The sequence below is a fragment of the Periplaneta americana genome, chromosome 8 (assembly GCF_040183065.1).
Source record: "Periplaneta americana isolate PAMFEO1 chromosome 8, P.americana_PAMFEO1_priV1, whole genome shotgun sequence".
NCBI classification, from domain to species: Eukaryota; Metazoa; Arthropoda; class Insecta; order Blattodea; family Blattidae; genus Periplaneta; species Periplaneta americana.
Window position 1 is genome coordinate 87,931,451 of NC_091124.1, and position 21,158 is coordinate 87,952,608.

Here is a 21,158-nt window from a genome sequence, read left to right on the forward strand (position 1 = left end):
ATTGTACAAAACAAGCTAAAAGAAAGGCCAAAAAATGCTAAGTATACTCATCCATCAATTCAGAATGAAATCTTAAATGTCATTGCTTGTGTTACTCTTGAAGTTGTGAGCAAACAAATAAACAGCGCTATTTATTTTGCTTTTTATGGTAGACGAAACTAAAGATATAAGTAAAACTGAACAGTTATCTGTCGTCGTTCGTTTTTACTGAATGACAAAATTCATGAACGCTTTTTAGGTTTTAGACCAGCTAGACTAACTTATTGGACGTCACTTCATAATAAACAGATGTATATTATGTGCGCAAGCGCATGAGAGAACATTTTGGATTTTTTATGTACCACATTTTTACAGCTCGTACCCCATACGCGCCCCCCTTACTCTGATCCTGGCGACGTCACTGTACAGGTAGTGTATTGTGTCAACGGAAGGGAAGATCTGGTAGGCCAGTAACTGTGTCCACAAATGACAATCATGGACGTGTCCTCAATCAGGTGTTGCAGTCACCAACGCGAAGTCAGGCCATTTATTCAGGATCTAAGAAGGTTTTGTCGTGCCAGGAACATTCAGAAGAATAGACAATGGTTCCAACAAGACCGAGTGACCTGCCACACCGCTCGACAGTCTCTGGCTATGCTGCAAGATACCTTTCCAGGACGAATCATTCCCCGTGGGACTGAGTTTCCCTACCCATCACATTCCCCCGATCTTACACCACCTGATGCTTACGTGTGGGGATTGTTAAAGGAGAACATTTTCAACTGTAATGACCCACCCACAACTGTGCCTGTATTACGTCAGAAGATCGTCCCGTTTTTCAGGACTCTGCAGCAACCTATGTCCCAGAATATGTTTCAAAATCTGCGTGATCGTTATGAACACTGTCTACAGCGCAATGGAGAACATTTTGAACATTTACATTATCATCCCGATAACTAATAACAACAAATAACAGTAACATATTGTTCCAGTACTGTATATTTTGGCTCATACTGTACAACAATAAAACACGATCGTGCAAAAAGGTTTTATAACAGTGCAAATTCTAGTGAAAATCCATTCATGAAGCGTCTAGGCCAATGCAATGAAAATTTCCACAAGAAGCACAGAACTCCAAAATCTTTTTAAAGTGAATAATATGCAATGTTCCACAGCCTCCGACTTCATAATATCTACACTAATTGTCATTGTGTCCAATTATGTTGACAGCTGGGGACATAAACGATATTTGTGATTTATTCTTTGAAATTGAACTAAATATGAAAAGGTAGAAAACATATTTGTTTTGATACTTTGTGAACAAATTGCTGAATGTGAGAAGGAAAAGCACATATTCACCCATATTTTATCGTTATATGATGAAACGGATGTCCTAATAAAAACACTGCAATTTACTGTATTATATTTTTCGTGTTATTTTATTTTAGGACTATTTAGAATTTAAATAATTGAAGAATGCCAACCAATATAATGCACCTTACTTGAAACCGTTGTTACCATAGCAACAGGTCTACTACGCTATATGTGACATTCAGTTGTTTTTCCGATCGCAACGCTCCTCTCATGTCCCATCTTAAAAAAAAAAAGGATAGAAAAAATTTGGCTGTTGATTGATTATAGGTGAATATCAGGTAATCTATGGCGAATCCTCGGCCTCATCTCGCCAAAAATCATCTCGCTTTCACTTTCACGAATTCCATAATTAACCCAGTAGTTGATAGAGCATCGTTAAATAACCAAGTAAAAAAATAAAAAAAAAATAGCACGAAAACGTCAAATATTTTATTCCCCCTAGAATCCTGCTAATGATTCCGTAACCTTCGCTTCCCTCCGTTAAAAAGGTAATTTACAACTTAGTCATTTACATTTACGCTATGACTTGTCATTGATAACAGTGATTGGTAAGCACATTATTCTGAGAAGGAAGCACATGAATTTCATAGGCACTATTACGTGAGCACGTGTTTATTATGGTAGGAATATTACATCGTTTCTGTTGATCGTGACAAGCGTGACCAGCGGTCAGCCAAGGAAATTCCAGAGAACACAAAAGACAACGATAACAGACACAAACTGTCGTCGTGTATGGTTTTGATTCGGTAATCGCCAATACAGTAGTTAGCATATTCTGATGGTATTGGTTGAATTTATGTAGTAGTTTTTATATTTAAATAAAGACCAAGTGCCTATTTTTACTGATGCTAAAGAGAATCATGACAACGAAAGGACTACCGTATTTTGCTGTTGGGAAAGTTGTGAAAGGATTTGGAAGAGGTTCTAAGGATTTAGGCATACCAACAGGTGCGTGAATTCAATTATGTAAGGTTATGTTTATCCTTCCCAGGTGGGGAGAAGGGAAAAATTTCAGTATACGGTTACCTTGCTGTCAACAATTATCTTAAAATATTAAAAAGAGCAGATTTGTCTGTGTTTGTTGGATAGCTCATCATCATGCTTCGAAAAGGCACTTTCCAGTGCCAATAATTTATGTTGTGTGCACAAGGTTGGAATTTTAGAGGAAGAGGGAAAGGAAGATAACCGTGTTCTGAAATTTAAGGTAACTAATGTTTTTGTTTGTTTGAATTTCCAGGGTTTAGGTCTTATAATAGTTAAGTACGGTTGTGTGCGTGAAAAGATCAACCTATTTTGTAAATATGTTTTTAGTAGGCCTATACCTATACTATAGGGCTTCTTTAAATGTAGAATTTTGCTACTTATCCTATTTTGAATTTTTCTGCAGTAGTGAGACTATGGTCTAGTGATTCACGGTAGTACTGTCAATCACTCAGTCAGTGTAAAAAAAAAAAAAGAGTGTTTTCGTAAAAGATCACATCGTGCCTAGAATGGTGTGCTAAAATTTTGAGTATATTATTATGATGTACCAAAGAACATATGATATTTCCGTGCAGAAATTCTGCGTCATTATATGATGAAAGCTGAGTGGAACAGAGAAAAATTCTCTTTGGCACCAGGATTTGAACCCGGGTTTTCAGCTCTACGTGCTGACGCTCTATCCACTAAGCCACATCGGATTTCCATCCTGATGTCGGATTGAATCCTTTCAGTTTAAGTTCCACATCTTGGGTTCCCTCTAGTGGCCTACTCTCATGCACTGCGTCATACATGTACGACAATAGCACAATGTTCATACATGTGCAGGGGTGGACTCGTTATGAGTGACTAACTGGCTGGGATCCGACGGAGTAAGTGCCATCTTAAATCATAAAGTGATTATTTTTCGCATATCATATATTATTATGATGTACCGAAGTACATATGATATTTCCACTCATCTTTCATCATATGATGACACAGAATTTCTGCACGGAATACTTCAGTACATCATAATAATATATGATATGCGAAAAATAATCACTTTGTGATTTAAGATGGTGCTTACTCCGTCGGATCCCAGCCAGTTAGTCACTCATAACGAGTGCACCTCTGCACATGTATGAATATTGTGCCACTGTCATACATCTATGACACAGTGCATGAGGGTAGGCCACTAGAGGGAACCCAAGAGGTGGAACTTAAACTGAGAGGATTCAATCTGACATCAGGATGGGAATCCGGTGTGGCTTAGTGGATAGAGTGTCAGCACATAGAGCTGAAAACCTGGGTTCAAATCCCGGTGCCGGAGAGAATTTTTTCTCTGTTCCACTCATTTTTCATCAAAAAATTTTGAGGTTAAATGGAGTAAACAATTTTTTTTTTTTTTTGGCAATTATGTAAATAGGAACAGCCAAGGAGCCGAGATACGTGACAAGGTTAGTGGGGTTAGTTGAGGGGATATATAGCCTAAGTAACTATCCTACTAATCTTGCCACATACCTTGCCTCATGTCACTTAACTATCTCCTCAACTAACTCCTTAACCCCTTAACCTTGTCATATAACTCACCCGCAAGTCACTTAACTATTCTCCAAGCGGCCGAGATATGTGACAAGGTTAGGTTTGTTGAGGAGGTATTTAAGTGACATGAGGCGAGATATGTGACAAGGTTAGTAGGCTAGTTACTTATATATCCCCTCAGCTAACCCACTAGCCTTGTCACATACCTCGACTGCTTGGCTGTACCTATTTAAATAATTACTTTTTTTTTTTTTTTTTTCTCAGTGGACCAAATTTGTTTCAAAACTGTTGAAGTAGGCCTGGTCACTTACTTAGTTTCAAATTAAGTAGTTTTTATGTAGTACCAGTACAGTAGTGAAAATTGTACATAGACCTGCCTATAATATAATTATTGGCTATCACATAAAAATCATGTGAAAATATCTCAAATAGACCTTTCGTCGTTGCTGTATATTGTTGAGATGTATTTGAAGCATTGCCATTAAACAAACTAATAGGCTATAACAAGAATCTGATAAATATGAGCTTGTAGACTCTGTAATTTTCTTTATTGCAGCATGAGAAATTATCTCTTGCTCTCAAGTATAGTATTATCAGCTGTCAAAAGAAGGAGAAAACTCCTTAGTTTATTGTAGTCTCAAGTCTCAGTCCACTATATTGCTTCTGTATTTGTCCTTATTGCCAATATGAGAAATAGTTTTTTGTGTTCAAGTGTAGACTATTATCAGCTGCCAAAAGAGAGAGAAACAATTTATTACACACTCAAGTCTCAATTCAGTGCTGTTGCACAGATTTCTTTTTTCATATTAATTATCTGGTTACAAACAAAGCAATTTAGCATATCCATGGATGATGTACTGTACAACAAATAGTACACAGTTATAAGTTAAGATTTATTGTAGCTAGCTCAAGAAAATGAGTATTTCAGAATAGGTCTAGTTGTGAAATGAGTAAAATGTGTAGATGTAGTGAAACAATGTGTCATTTCCGAAGTACACAACATTTTTTTTCCAAATCTTAATTACCGTACTTCCATGTCTGAAAATTTTATAGTCCTCCTTGAGGTTTTGAATGGTTTGGTGTAGGAGTGGTTAATATTGTGCCAAAGAAGATATAAAATTCCTGTAGTAGGCTAAATATTCGAGACTTCGGATAAGAACAGGATCTCTAAAAATGTAATCATGGATAATATGATTATTACATACATAATGAACTTGTGTCTGAAGCTCCTCACTTAACAGTGCACATACCGGTAAATCTCGTGATCAGATGAACAAATAAAGAAAGAAAAAAAAACTTAGCTGTTCAGATTTTAATGGTAAAGGTGTGAAACCTTACTTTGAATGTTACATTAGGAAACAATGGCATGTACTTGGAGAGAGTGATCGAATTGCATCCTTGTGAATGTCCACACAGTCACGTGACATAAGAGCTTTGCTCGTGAACACATAACACTTCACCAGCTGAGCAAGTAATTGAGTGAGCACTATCTGCTTAAAACCAGAAGGCTACTCAATTTTTCGATATCAGTTAATTTTTTATAGGCATATTTACCTTAGATCTGCTGTAGAGATCTACCAATATATGCTGTTTAAGTGGAAATTTCTACATGATCTCATTAATAGTTCCTTGTTAGTACCTATAATAGACCAGGACAGGATACAGCACTGTGACATTACCTCACTCCGCTCTGCCTTCTCGCACTTGATGTCTCTCCCAAGACTGTGAAATGTGGGCAGCAGTTTGTAGGGAGGGAGGAGAGGGTATTAGGCGTGCAGGTAGCAGTGATGTAGGAGATAAATAAAAGTGATCTGGCATTCATTTCACAGTTTAATGCCTGGCTATCCCAATAGTAATGTTAACTGTTTGAATTGCACGTCTTGTGTACTGATTATGAACAATTCAGTTTCTGCTATATTATGCGAAAATCAATCTATAACTAAGTCAGTCTCATATGATGGACACTTTCTTGTAACTAATAATTACGTAATATTTTATTTCAGTTAATTTGGCGAAACAAATATAATGTAAAATAGAAGTTTTTATTATGCACATTCATTTGTTCGTCAAGCTATCCTTTATTTATAATGACTGCAATCACACAACGTGTTTAAAAGATTAGAAATAATTATACCTTTGCCGTATTTTATGAGAAAATACATACAAGCAGACAATATCATGTTTAGTTACAAAATAAGTGGATAAAGCGCATAAAATAATAATAATAATAATAATAATAATAATAATAATAATAATAATAATAATAATAATAATAATAATAATATAGGTTTATCTAATAATATTAGAAAAAATTATTTTCTGGGCCAGAATTTCAAAACTTCATGATCAATGAGGGTCGCTTAGCAGTTATCCGATTGAGCTGAAAATTTGCATAGATCGTTTTTTTGTTGATTGGAACAAGATGGAGGGATGGGAGCTAAACTTTTAGAAAGTTGAAAAATAAGGGCTACCCTAATAAACACATTAATATGATTTTTACGAAATAAGCTGTGCCTGTACATTCATATTTACGAAGTGCTGAAACTGTAGTTTCACATTAGCTACAAGAGACACTTTTTGACGTTCAAAAGCATTTGGTTACAAAGTCGTCTGACTTAACTTTGAAGCTGCCTTTATTAGTAAATTTGACTCTTTTGCACAATTCTATAATGTCTATAAATTTTGCTTCAGTAGTTTTGTTGAAATCATCATTACTAACATCAATAACTTCGTTACTACAGGAGTCAAGATAGCCCAAAAAGGGATGTAAAATGTCTTGGAGGGTTTTTTTTAGGCTAATCCAATTGTTTCTTATTTTTTCTTAAAAACATGTAGGCCTACACTGTCATGAAGTACAGACGTTTTAAAGGGATTGCCTTCAACTTGAAAATAATATTTAGAATTAACTCATTAAACGTGACTCAGTTAACTTTATTATTATCGCTAATAACAGATAGAATGTTCAGACCACATACCTGAATCTCTTGTATTACACTTTTTGTAAATGCTACTAGTTCAGATCCCTTTAATTGTTTTATTGGAACTAGTCCTTAAAACTGCCGAAAGCAGAAGTAACTAAGAAGCAAACCACTGTTTTAGCAACTTTTTCGGTATCAAATACTTCCATTCTTGAAGTCCAAGCTTTGTTTCACACGAATCTCATCTACCTGTAAATTTACAATTCTTTCGGTTGCAGACAATTCTTCAACCATATTTCTCAGGAAATTATTGGTTTCTGCTTCCATATTAGGAGGTATAGAGAAGGCTGCAGATAATTTTTGTAGAACTCTTGGATGAGGCAGTGTCAAGATATTCTTTCTTCTTCTTCCTATCACATATTAAGCCTGGTGGCCTGTTACGGTCTCACTCCATTGTTTCAGTGGATGGTCCAAAGATCTTGTTCCTAATGGGCGGTAATTTAGTGCTTGGCATGGTATCTTTGTTCTAGGCATCTGAGTATATGAGATTTCCATTTCTGTCTTTAATTTTGAATTTTCTCTAAAATGAGTCAATATTTAGTTCTTTCAAAATATCCAAATTTTTCTTCTTGTCTAATCTAGTATAGCCAGCAATTCGTCTTAAAAACTTCATTTCATTGGCAGTGATTCGATGTTCATTACATTTACGTATGGTCCAACCTTCACCTTCAACCTAGAGAATAGGTGTCGCCAATGCTTTATAGGCTTTAATTCTTGTGTATTTTCGGACAAGTGAAGGTTTGAAAATGTTATTAATGGTATTAATTGCATAGTTAAAGTAATTCAGTTTTGTAGAAATATCTTTTTCTTGTTCATAGCTCTAATGATAACCCAAATATTTAAAACATGAGACCTGTTCTACAGGTTTATTATAAAGGCAAATTTTGGTGCGGAGATGATGTTTTTCGATGAATTCCATTACTTTAGTTTTATTAACTGAAGTTTCCATCCTGTATTCCTCAGAAATGAGTTGTAATTGGAAAACAGAATCTTGGAGGCCATCTTCAGAATCTGTTAATAGTATTACATCATCTGCAAACAGTAATACACCCCCATATCTAACTTTAAATTTCTATTGATGTTCAAATTACCATGTTTTGTTCTTTTCCAGTTTCTAATCATATGATCCACATATATAGTAAATAGTAATGGGGGTAGGCTACAACCTTGTCGAACACCTTGATTAATTGATTTCCACTCAGTTTGGTTGTTTCCAGTATGTACTGAAATATAATTTTCACAATATTATTATAGGTTGCATTTATTAATTGGTTTGGAATATGATCTTCTTTCAGAATTTCAAATAATTTTTTTCTATTAACTTTATCAAAAGCTTTTTTAAAATCGATAAAAGCCAAATGTGTCTCTTTATTAAATGCTCTTTGTTTTTCTATTATCATTTTTAGAGTAAAGTACCTATCAGCACATGATCTACTTTTCTGGAATCTGTTTTGTTCTTCCATTGATTTGGTTTCATAAAATGTATATAATTTTTGTTTCAAAAGTGTTGTGTAAATGTTAACTTAAGTCATTCCTATCTCTTTTTTAAAAAATTGGTATTATTAGAGCCTTATGCCAAATGTCTTCATCTAAAATTCTGTTATACAGTGTTAATAGTCGTGCTTTGAATTCACTGCTGGCATACTTGTAAAGTTCCATATTAATATTGACACATCCTGGAGCTTTGTTGTTCTTGCACTGCTTTAGAACATCATTTAATTCATCTATAGTAAAGTGTTCATGATGATCATTATTTGGAGTTGGACAAGATATTATTTAACCTAATAACTTGGTAGCATTTTACAGATTGCATATAAATTAAAAATGCATTCAGGATTGTTGTGATATTATACTTTGGCTTTTTCAAAAATGTTGTTAAGAACTGATCATGGAGTAGGCTGAGTTTTTTAAATGCCTTATCAGAACTCATCCACATCATTTTCCAACACAGTCTTTAACTTTTGAAATAACTTGCCTATTACGTTAATTTAAAAACTCTTATCATTATTAATGACATCATGAAAGTGTTACAGTATTTAAATGCCGCCTCTAACTGGTTTCATTCACTCAGAAAATAAGTTTGTTGCCAGTAAATTCATTCCATTAGGCATTATTCCACCATTTACATGAATCTTAATAGTAAGATCTTTATTTATTGTAATACTACCTTGAGATTAGTTGTAAAATCTAATTTATACAAGATACAAACACTGTCAGTTGTATGTACACGTCAGTCTTGCGAATAAGATAGAACCTTCAAACGCACATTTAATAAAAAGTTTTCATACGAAAATCACTTTATTTTCGTCTTCAATTCTGTTTTTCTCGTCTTCTGCATTCTTCAGTTGCTTCTTCACTTCCTTCCTTCTTTCCTCGGGAGGTTTTCTTTTCACACTCTTGTTAAGGCAAGCCAAGAAACAGTTTTGAGCTGCATTTTCACTTAAAATGGTAGTTCCAAGCACACATTAACATTGTTTTCATTTTATCTACATATTTTTGAATGGTAGTTCAGTCTGAATCATGAAAATGTTTCATATGCACAATTAATCTGTCATTTAATTGGCATGTGGAATAGTGAGTGCAATTTGTTTAGGGAATTTAAAAGTTCGAACATAGCTCTCCATTTTAATTGACGAGGCATAATTGCTTTTATACCAGGATGCTACAAAAGAACTAGACATTTTCACATATGACACAAATAGAATCTCATACTTAGAACCGTAAGTTTATCATTTTAATGACAAGCATCATAGATCACTTCCTTGTGATGAATGATGTGAGTGATGGACTGTAGCACATTGTTCCGACATTGCCAATTTGCGCACACCGCAGCCATTACTAGAGACAACTTTGGTTGAAGTCCTTAAACTGCACCTTACGTAGTCCATTTTGACAGCTGTAATTTTTTTTTTCCTTCTCCTTCATGGTTTTAACTTCACAGCCATAACAAAGAACAGACTTAACTGTCGTAAAACCAACTCTTTTGTTTGTAGATTTTGTAATATGTTTGTCCCACTATATCAAAGGCTCCAATGGATTCCTTTCCTTGCCTTGGTGAACTTGTGCTTTTATCTCTTTGTTTCCCAGATCCCCTTTTGTAAACACACAATCCAGGTAATTGGAACTGTCTACTGGTTTCAGTTTTATATTTGATGCAATATTTAATTCATATTTTCTTCTTGATGAGAAGTTTGAATCTTTTACTGATAACTTAATATCTTCATGAGTATTACTGATAATTAGTAGCTGAAATCATCTTCTTTGTGCGTGAAGCTCCTGTTATCAATTCATTATTAGTTGTGATAATTATTGACATATTTGAACTATTATTTGAAGTGTACATTTTCAAAAGCAGACAGTTTCAGTTATGATTTGTTTTTCAATAGAGTAAAAAAAAAATTGTTAACGAAACTATTATGATTTTAAAACTGATCTGAAGTGTCAGATTATTTGCTTATTTCTGTGCAAATATGGAACATTAATTCATAAGCCAAAACTGAAATTGGCCAGTTTTGAGACTACAAGCCTCATTTCTAGTTTTCATTGTATGCACAAAAGATATATATGTACATAGATTACACGTTAATAGATTTTATTTTGAACTTAACGGAGATGAGAGAATGAACTACATGTACTGTATTATACTATTGGTGATACTTCATGAATATCTCCTGTTTTATCACGAGCAATTAAATCTAGTAATGTTATATATCAAAATTATAATTTTAAATAGATGGATACAAAAATATATATAAAAAATATGTAGTTAGATAGTAGAGATTTGATCACATTAATTTTATTCTGTAATCAATACTAGTCTATCACTATTTCATATTGGTTTAATACAGCATTGCAAACCTCTCCATCTTTAATCATATCTAACATTAAGTATACAAAGGAATTTATTTACAATACAAATGTCAATAGTTTGCATAATTCGTTACAGCAAATTTTCCAGATGAAGTGGTGAATAATCTGCCAGAGGAAATTAGCACGGGTGTATATTATGGATGGGCCAAGGTGGATGATGGTCTAGTGTACAAGATGGTGATGAGTATTGGGTGGAATCCATATTTTAAGAACATTAAGAAGTCAATGGTATGTTTTTTTTTTACATTCTTTCATACAAACTAGTACTGATAAATAAAGCTTTTCTAAATATTGTTCTCTCATTCTTGTATTTATTTAACTCACAGGAAACCCATATAATTAATGCATATGGAATGGATTTCTATGGTTCACAATTAAAAGTCTGCATAACAGGTTACATAAGACCAGAAATGGATTTCAAAACACTGGGTAAGTCTGCCATTGACATAATTGCAATTAATTATGATATTTGACTAGGTACATGTGTCATTTGAATGAACAAGATTTATTCCTTTTTAAATATTCACTTCAGATACAGATGTAATTTTATAAAAGTAAACAACATTATATTATTCTTTCTTTGTAGTGAAGTGGAGATAAAATTTACATGTATTATGCATTGAATCATTGGCATAACTAGTAAAAAAATTTAATGTGTTCATTGAAATGTACATTTTTAATTATTAGGCTGCCTCATACTCGTAAGTAATGTCGATTTCTTCAGTTTGGTGTTTTGTAATATTTTAGTAATTTTCTTTAGTTGAGCAATGCAATTTGCATGATGCCAAAAATATAAATTTAAATTTGAAGTTTGGAAGTTTGAAATTAGAGTCCTTCTAAAGCATTACTAGACACAAGATTATAAAGGCGCTGCTGCGGCTCAAGGAATTTGTGAAGTCAAAGATGAAGATGTCATTAGTGAGCATGTAGGGCAACGATGTTTCCAGCATTTCAATAATGGAGAAAGAGACATTGTAAATTTTTAATGGCCTGGAAGACCTAAGGTATCGAATATTGAGAATACACGCAGAGTTTTTGGTTCCAGTATTCCAATAATGGAAAAGGAGACATTAAAGATTTTACAATGTCTTGGAAGACCGAAGGTATGGAATATTGATAATACATACAGAATTTGGGAAGAAAGTCCACAAAAAAGTATTCGTAGGTTATCAGAAGAACTTGGTGCTTCAAAAGATACAATACATCACCACAGTAAGAATAGAAATCATACAGAAGTGGTAAATCTGTACCTCATGAATTGACACCTGAACAGTCTCAACACAGAATAGATATCTGTTGTCAGCTTATCACTAATCCCATGAATCATAGATTTATCAGGAGAATTGTCACATATAATGAACAGTGGAGATATTACCGCAACTTTGACATTTCAAAACAGAGGGTTGATCCCTGTCAGCCTGTCAAAGTCGTCATTAAACAAAATTGATTCAGCCCCAGAGTAATGTTATGTCTTGTGAAATTTTGAAGGTATGATTCACTGGAAGTTTGTTCCAAATGGACATGCAGTCAGGGGGCGGCTCGTCGCTATTGTAATGCTATGTCAAATGGATTCTCTATTCCCTTGAAACTTAATGACAAGATTTTTATTTTCTCTTCACATACTTATTGTTGTAGAATCATATCGAGTTAATATAACGAAATTAATATTCTTTTTTGCCTTATTGTTATGTATATATCCAGTCTCCAGTAGAACCTTAGGATTTGCCTTAACTCAAAACGATTGCACGAGTAGAATCCTTTTGATCTAGCACGTAAAATGCGAAAGAGACTTCTTTTCCAGTTTTAGAACATTGTTGACCATCAGTATATCTGAGTGTTGCTTTGTCATGACGTCTTAGTACCGTACTGTAACTTAACCAGTGCAAATGTGCAAGCATGAGAGTGTGTGAATTACAGAATATTAATTTTATTTTTCTCAACTTTCCCTTGCGGAGAAGATTGATGTAATGAAGTGAAATTACAGGGTCGTCCGTTACCCGACTTAAATCTTACTGAAGCTTCATCCAGCCGAAATAGTGCATATATGTAAGGAAGTATAACAATGAAATTTACGCTAAGCATTTGTGGTTACGTGGATGTGAACAAAAAAAACCTGTATTTTGTTTTCCTTGCCTCCTCTTCGGTGGTGATACTGTATAGACTAGGAGTGGTGTGACAGATTTAGGACATTTGCCCCTAAAAATTAAAAAGCGTGAAACTTCGCAGTCTCACCTGAAAAATGTTGTTTCATTGGCTATGTTAGGAAAAACTAATATTGCTGAGCAGCTAAGTGAAATGAACAGAACAAACATTCTCAAACATAATCAAAAAATGAGAAAAAATCGTGAAATTATTTTTAAAAATATTGATTGTATCAAATTTTGTGGCCAATATGAACTTCCCCTTAGGGGACATGATGAAAAAACTATTCGAAGAACTCTAGTGTATTTCGTGAGTAATCTAAACAAGTCTCTCACAAATCATTTGGAACATGCCACTGTTTAAAGGTAATTCTAAAACAATTCAGGATGAACTGGTAGACTGCATGTTGAGTGTCTGCCGATTTGAAATTCAGACTGAAATCGATGGTATCAGTTTTTTTTTTTTTAACGATTATGGCAAATGATGTCACAGACATCTCCCAACTAAGTCAGGAAGTTTTGATTTTTCGATATGTAGTGCATTTATTTTTGTGCTATACTTATTAGTAATGATATCAAGAAGTGAAATTTGTATGTACCAAAATCTACTGCAGCTCCCCCAATCCACAAGTTCACGAGCCGCCACTGCATGCATTTGATGCAGATCTTTATTCTCGGCAGCTAGAACGAGTTCATGAGAGAGAGATACCAATTTTTTTTCTTTTGGAGGAGGGCCCACAGGCAGGTACCACAGCCTTAGGCTTATTGTGCAACCTCCTTATGTTGGAATGATTGTTGAAGTCCATTTAGGATCGTTTTTCAAGCGCATGATTCACTGCATGATGCTATCGAATCCATAGCATCCAGTTCTGACTGCCTGCCTGCCTGTGATGTTATTCTGCAGCCTTCTCAGATGGAAGGCATCTGTTCGCAATTCATGTGCCTGAATCTGTCACATCCTCAACCAGAAGGACATAACGCCGTCGATTCCACGACTCATCAAGGGAGCTACACTCCCCCAAAATAACTACAGTCTGCTTATTGAACCCCCTGTGGCTTCTCTGGATATGTGCAGCTGTTGCAGACAGATGTCATCTGTAGGCGAATCCTGGAATTCATAAAGCAAATGTTAGGTAATCTATGGCAAATCCTCGGCCTCATCTCGCTATCACCAATTCCATCGACGCTAAATAACCTCGTAATTGATACAGTGTCGTTAAATAACCATACACAACCTGATTAAACATTTAGAGTAACTGTGTCAGTATTAAAAGCAGTAAAAGACCACAGCATGTGCTTACTTAGGAAAAACTGGATGCAATAGAGGAAAGATTGGAACACACCTCATAAAAATATTTGTCTCACACAGGAAACTGGTGTCTAAAACCACAGCATATGAAGCCACTAAAATTCTTAAATTCTTAAAAGATGTCAGAGATGTATTGCAGCAGAAGGTCATAATTTCCAACACCTCTTATAATCAAGGTAATTTCAGTAGTAATAAAACTGCCGAGCATGCAGGAGGTGGTTTGCTGCGAGTTGCATGGCCTTCGTGCCAATCATGTGCCGCCTGTTCGACTACATTATGTAAGTGAATGCTCTGTAGTTTATAGAACCTACAAAAAGGGACGCATTATTTTTTAATGTTCAACCTACTGTACATTACAAAATAAGGTGAAACTTCGATATCTCCCACACCAGACACAGGAGGAAAAACGTACTTAATAGATAACAGTTCTGTATAGTGCACAACACAGTCCACAGCGAACAGCAGATCAATATACACGTGTGCTTATGGACGTCGGCAGTGAGGAAACATTGTAGTAAAGGCATTAACCCACGACATCACGTAACAGTGTAATAATGGCGAATATTGAAGAATATAATCACGCATTAGTAAACCTTGAAGCAAACATTGAATAGATCTACAAAAAGTTGGAAACTCTACAGAGGGAAAATAAGCAAATGAAAAGTAAGATGAAATATCTAGAAGACTGTCAGAGAAGAAAGAACTTAATATTTTTTGAAATCGAGGAAAAGAGGAAGGAACAGGCATTGAAAACATACGAGACTGTAATGAAAGTGTGCTGGAATTAGTTCAGGATTGATGTGAGCGAGGAGTAAATAAAAGAAGCATACAGGATCGGAAGAAATGTAAATAGACTATTTTAGTAAAATTCTCAAATATAGTGACAAAAGGAAAAATTTTGAACATGAAGTAAGGTGCAGGAGAAGAATATTGATTCCTTTTATGAAGGCTGCAAGAAAAAATGGTCATTTCGCTAGATTATACAAAGACAAATTAAAGATAAATGGGGAGATTTTTGATGTGGAGTTCTGTTTGGCAAATTTGAACCGTGCAGAGATAGGGACAAATGTTAATGAAAAGAAAAAAAGAGACCTGAAAGAGAAGATAAGGAAAATTGCAGTAAAACATACGATGGGAGAACTAGTTGAAAAATTAGAAGGTGGAAAGGTCATCACACAGGAAAGAATAGCAAGCCATGGAATGAAACAATCAACGAATTCCAGCAACCAGGAAGAGAGGCCAGCGATCACAGTAAAATTCAAAGCGTAGTGAGAGCAGCAGATGAGGATGACGTGTCAACAAGTGATTGAGGAAGAAAGAAGAGACTTGCGCTAAAATAATGATGATGGCACCATGTAGACAGGGGATAACTGAAGGACAGCATAGAGGAACTGAGAACAAAAAAAGGGGTTCATTGAAACCAGCAGGAAGAATAAATATGGGTCAGCAATTACAAAAGGAATCGAGAGAAGAAGAAGAAGAAGAAACTTAGATAAGAAATCAAGATTCTGCAAGAAGTAGAAGGGATGAAGTAACATTAGGGACATCGAATAGAGTGCGTCATTGGGAAGAAGTAAGGGACAGAAAATTTATAACTTAAGAGGTTGGTGCATGAGTGACAAAATATAGGAAAGTAATAAAGTAAAAATGGTGATGACTGAAAAGGCAGTAAGGCAAGGGAATAATAGTGAAAAAGGATGAGAAAGATATGAGTACCGGTAATAGCCAGGAAGTGATAAGTAAGTAATGATTCAAATATGATAAAGAGAGTGGGGGTGGAAATGTAATGAAAGTGTAGAAACTAGTTCATCGGAAAATATACAGATTAGATTAGTTGGAATAAGTGAACAGTGAACATTGGTGATTCAAATGAATAAATAGAAGGACAACTATGGAAGAGTTCAACTACAGTAGCGTGCAAATTAATCCGAACAACGTAATTACTTATGGAAAAACACTCAAACGGGATAAAAAAAGGATCTAAGACATACCTCAGTAATCTATGTGGCCTCCCTTGTTCCTAATAACAGCTCTGAGACGATTTGGCATGGATTCCACTAATTTCCCACAAATATTCTTCATTTCTTCATTGCGAAACCATACACCAATGAGGGCAGAAATCATCTTCTCCTTTGTAGAACAATCCATTTTTTGCATTCTTCTTTTGCAAATTGACCACAAGTTCTCAATGGGGTTGATGTCGGGTGAGTTGCCTGGCCAGGGGAGTACCTGAATATTCTTCTTGTTGAAGAATTCTGTAGTTTTTCGAGATGTATGACATGGTGCCAGGTCTTGTTGGAACACACCTCTGCCATCCGGAAATGATTTTTGCAGCTGGGGTACGATTCTGGTTTCCAGTAAGTGAATATATTTGTCAGAATTCATCATTCCCTTGATAGGTATTAATGCTCCAGGCCCTTCATGTGTAAAACAACCCCAAAACATTACTTTAGGGGGGTATTTGGGTGCTTGTTGGAGATGAGCTGCTGTTACTTTTTCGGATCCTTTCCGTACGTAAGAAACACGGTGGCCGTGGACCTCGAAATGAGACTCTTCGGAAAAAAGTACATTCTTCCAGTCATTCACTGTCCAGTGTTGATGTAATTTTGCCCACATTAAGCATTTTTTGCACATAACAGGGGTTAGCAGTTGCTTCTTAATAGACTTACGAGCCCTTCATCCAGCTTCCAAAAGCCTACGCCGCACTCTTGTGACGTGAATATTCGCCCCAGTGGTAGCCATTAACTCGCGGGTTAAGTCGACAGCAGTTAGTCTAGGATTTAATTTACTTTTCCTGACAATTAAACGATCATCTGCAGGTGAAGTCTTCCTTTTCCGGCCACAGTTTCTTTTTTTCTAGGGTATGATGGATCCAGTCTCTCTGTATCGTTTTATGATCGAATTAACAGTAGCCAAAGCGATGTGACATTCTGCAGCAATTTTCCTCTGTGTCATAGAAGAATGCTCTGCTAATGTTATAATTTTAGACCGTTTTCGTGGAGTTGTATCCATTTGTGAAGACGACAGAATGTACACAGGATTGCAGTATTAAGTCTTCAACACAACTGAAATGCTTATAAGTACAAAACGACAGGCAAAATGTCACATATTATAAAAAAAATAATGACGACAGACCTTCAACAATGGAATTACACGTACTACAGATGTCAATTAAAGCGGTATGAGCAGCTGTGAGGCCAACAATGACAGAAATGTAAAAATATGTCGTGTTCGGATTAATTTGCACGCTACTGTATATGTAAACAATGTTGCGAACAATTAATAAGGAAATGAGAAAAGAGAGTGTTTAGTTAAATGAGATTAGTAAGAATAAGATGGATAAATGGAAAAGGAAGGGAGTAAGTAGGAAAAGAAGGGAGGTCAAACAGAGGTGAGAGATGTGGTAGAAAAGTGATCAGACATGAGTCTTAGAAACACCGCAAAGAGGTGAGAATGAAACATCCAAAAAATCTGTTTTCATTTGTAAAAATCAGTTTCTCAAACTAGTATGTCACATCTGTTACTAAAAGAATGGCTGTATTGCAGATGATGGATGAAATGATGGGAAATTGGAGTGTGTTGGTGGAATGATAAAGGGAAATGGGAATACTACGAGAAAAACCCTCTGCGATGCATGCTTTGTTCACCACAAATTCCATCACAACCTGGCTGGGGATCGAACCCAGGATGCCTAAATGGAAAACCAGCACACTAAAACTTGAGCCACAGATGCAGCTGTGTTTAGGATGTTGTTGGGACTGCATCATCTTATCATTCTTTTCGGCATATTATAGCATGAAAATCTGGAATGAAATCTGTAACAGTCACACACAATTGATCCAGTAGATCTGTCATTATTTGTTCGTGTTTTGCCTTTTGATTTTGCAATGTTTAGTTTTGAGATATACTGTTCACATACATATGGGGATGCAAACATTGCCTTATTTTGGTTGCAAATGTATTTAGTGCTGTTTAAATATGGACACCTGTTAAATCTCCACATTTATGCTGCTGGATCCATTCCACACGAAATTCGCGTTTCTGGGACAACAATTTGATAATGACATGCTCGGTTTTCTGACACTATACAACTGTAAGTAAATGTACAGAGGATGGTAGCAATGTTGGGGTGAGTGGGGTGCGTTATCATGTCAGGGACTGGATTGAAGTTCATGTTATGTCTGTAATCATAACATGCATTTTGCCCATCACTCTATTACGAGGCGCATCCAGAAAGTAAGTTTTCCTATTTAAAAAAAAAAACACACACTTTCAGGAAAACATTTATTGGCAACAGGTACAGCAATGTTTTAGCTATTTTTCAACATAGCCACCATCAGAATTGAGATACTTGTCGTATCGTGGGATCAACTTTTGTATCCCTCTGTCGTAGAACTCTGCCGCCTATGAATGGAACCAGCGTGTGACAGACGTCTTCAGCTCTTCGTCATTGCCAAAACGCTCACTGGAGGACAGGAATTTCTTGAGGTGCAAGAAAATGTGAAAATCGCTGGGAGCAAGATCAGGATTGTAGGGTGGATGATCAAACAACTCCCAGCCAAATTCCGTCAAAACAGCTGCTATGCGCCAAGCCGTATGTGGACGAGCATTGTCATGGAGGAGCACAACACCTGCAGTAAGCATTCCACGCCTCTTGTTTTGAATGGCACGTCGCAATTTTCGCAGTGTTTCACAATAATGGTCAGCATTCACTGTTTCACCTCTTGGAAGGAAGTCAATGAGCAGAATGCCCTTCCTGTCCCAGAACACCATGCACATCACTTTCCGTATCGACAGCGTCTGTTTGAATTTCGTCCTGACTGGAGATCCACTATGCCACCGATGCATTGACTGCTGCTTGGTTTCCACGGTGAAGTGCGAAATCCAAGTCTCATCGCTCGTGACGATCCTGTCGAGGAACTCGTCGCCGTCATTGTGATACCGTTGCAGAAATGTCAGTGCTGCTCCTAAACGTTGCATTTTTTGTTTGGGTGTCAGGTTTTTTGGCACCCACCTGGCACACACTTTTTTGAACAGCAGGTGCTTAGTGACAATCTCATGCAACAAGGATCGCGATATCTGCGGAAAATGGCTGCTCAGCTCCGTAATCGTGAAGCAACGGTTCTCCATGATGCACTGCCGCACCAGCTCAACACGATCATCATTGATGTTGAGCTCTTCATCATGGATACTTTGACGACCTTTGGAAAACTGCCTACACCAGCGACGCACATCTGCTTACTCATGATGTTCGGCCCATAGACCTGACAGAGCTGCCGATGAATTTCAATTGGCGCAATGCTTTGTGCATTAAAGAACTTTATCACCGACCAAACCTCGCAGGCAGCGGGAGAAGGAATAGGAGCTTCCATTTCGGACCACTGCTGCCACGCTACTGGCACCAGGCGGGACCTGTCTGGCTGGCATATGATTGATACATCATAGATCTGTTACGCATGCACAATTGACACGGCTAATTACGTTTACTTTCAAGGAGAAAAAATCGGGAAACTTACTTTCTGGATGCGCCTCGTATTTGGAGAGATTGAAACCAAGAGTTGAAATTTTTTTTTTACAACATCTTAATATATGATTGTGCTATATTTAGTATTTATTGGGCTGATTCAAAAATTTGTAGCCCTTTTTCACTGTGACAAAAGTTTTCATTGAGATGAACAGAAGACAGAAATTAATCAGTAATATATTCTCTTATCTATGACTCCTGGGGCAGTTTCATGATTCCACATCTGAAGAAATCTGCTCGTTTGAAGTTAAATAAGTTGTCAGTCCAAGTTTATAAAGCATCTTCGTAATCAAAAGAGTTTTGTTGAAGATTTTTGGATAGAGAATGGAAAAGATGGAAATTTGAGGGCACAAGATCGAGAGAATATGGGGAATATAGACTCACCTCCCAACCAAGCTCCTAGATAACTGAAAACTACTTTTGTCATGTTAGTGGAGTGTGTTATCGTGTTGCAGCAGCACTTGATGCAGTCTTCCCCATCGTTTTTCTTCAATTATGGTTGCAAAGTATCTTGAGTTGTTGGCAATAAATGTGAACAGTTATGGTTACATTCCTGTGAAGCAATTCGTAGTATATGACGCCTTCTTTATTACACCAGATGCATAACATCATATTCTGTGGATGAACACTAGCTTTTGTACGGGTTGTTGTGTGTTGAATGACAGAACCATTTTCTTGCAGTGCTTTCTCTGATAGCATTCTTCCCATACATGGCACAAATGTTTTCGAGTCACCTCTGCTGCCTGTTAGTTTTTTTTTTTTTTTTTTTGCCGCTTGATACCCCACATTCTTTAGTCCACAAATAGCACAAACTTTATTCAAATGTGCAAAATTCAAAGTGTCTTTACAAACACAACACTCCAAATAACAAATGACAAATGATAAACAGTCTTCTAAGAATGCAGTGTTGTGATGACGAAAATTGCTACAAATTTATGCATCAACCTAATACATCACTCAGTTCACATTGAATTAAAAGTTACAACCGGAAAACTGAAGTACCGTAGTTTCTCCTAGCTATGGTCCACATTTTCCATATTTTTCTTTTTATATTCAGTACTATTCATCCAGATTAAGTGAAATTTTGGCTTCGGACTCTTTTAAGTGTATATTAAGTAAATATTGACATATGTGTTTGAAATTGTTTAATTACAAGCCTTAAAAAAAATAATAAGCATTGGTACATAGTTGTATTCTGAGTTGCCCAACTATGGTCCACTCATATATTCATGTTTTAAAGCATGAATGGACTATGGCTGGAGCTGTAATTATTCATAAATCAATACATTGAGTTTCTAATTTAAGGGTAGAAACATAATCTAGCACAGAAATATTAGGCCTACAAATAAATTAAAAGTACGTGGTTCTTTTTATTAGTACACATTGCATAAACACACAATAAACAAGTGAAATCTGAAAGTCATTTTCCTGCAATAATGTACAACTACAGTATATTAAAGAACAAAAGTACGGTATCAAAA

The 21,158-nt window shown here is 36.0% G+C and overlaps 1 protein-coding gene across 6 annotated transcripts in view; it reads left to right on the plus strand.

Annotated features, from left to right (window-relative positions):
• The first annotated feature begins 1,894 nt into the window (after positions 1 to 1,894).
• Positions 1,895 to 21,158, plus strand: part of Rfk (Riboflavin kinase) — a 61,731-nt gene continuing 42,467 nt past the window's right edge. For 5 of the 6 annotated variants that reach the window (XR_011333456.1, XR_011333455.1, XR_011333458.1 and 2 more), the window contains exons 1-3: positions 1,900 to 2,301; positions 10,780 to 10,931; positions 11,030 to 11,132. Coding sequence is in view for 1 of the 6 variants with exons in the window: in XM_069833213.1 (XP_069689314.1) it covers positions 2,199 to 2,301; positions 10,780 to 10,931; positions 11,030 to 11,132 (358 nt within the window). In the remaining 5 variants the exon portion in view is untranslated. Of the gene's footprint in view, positions 2,302 to 10,779; positions 10,932 to 11,029; positions 11,133 to 18,546; positions 18,790 to 21,158 lie in introns of all 6 variants that reach the window. The other variant, XR_011333459.1, reaches the window with a different exon arrangement.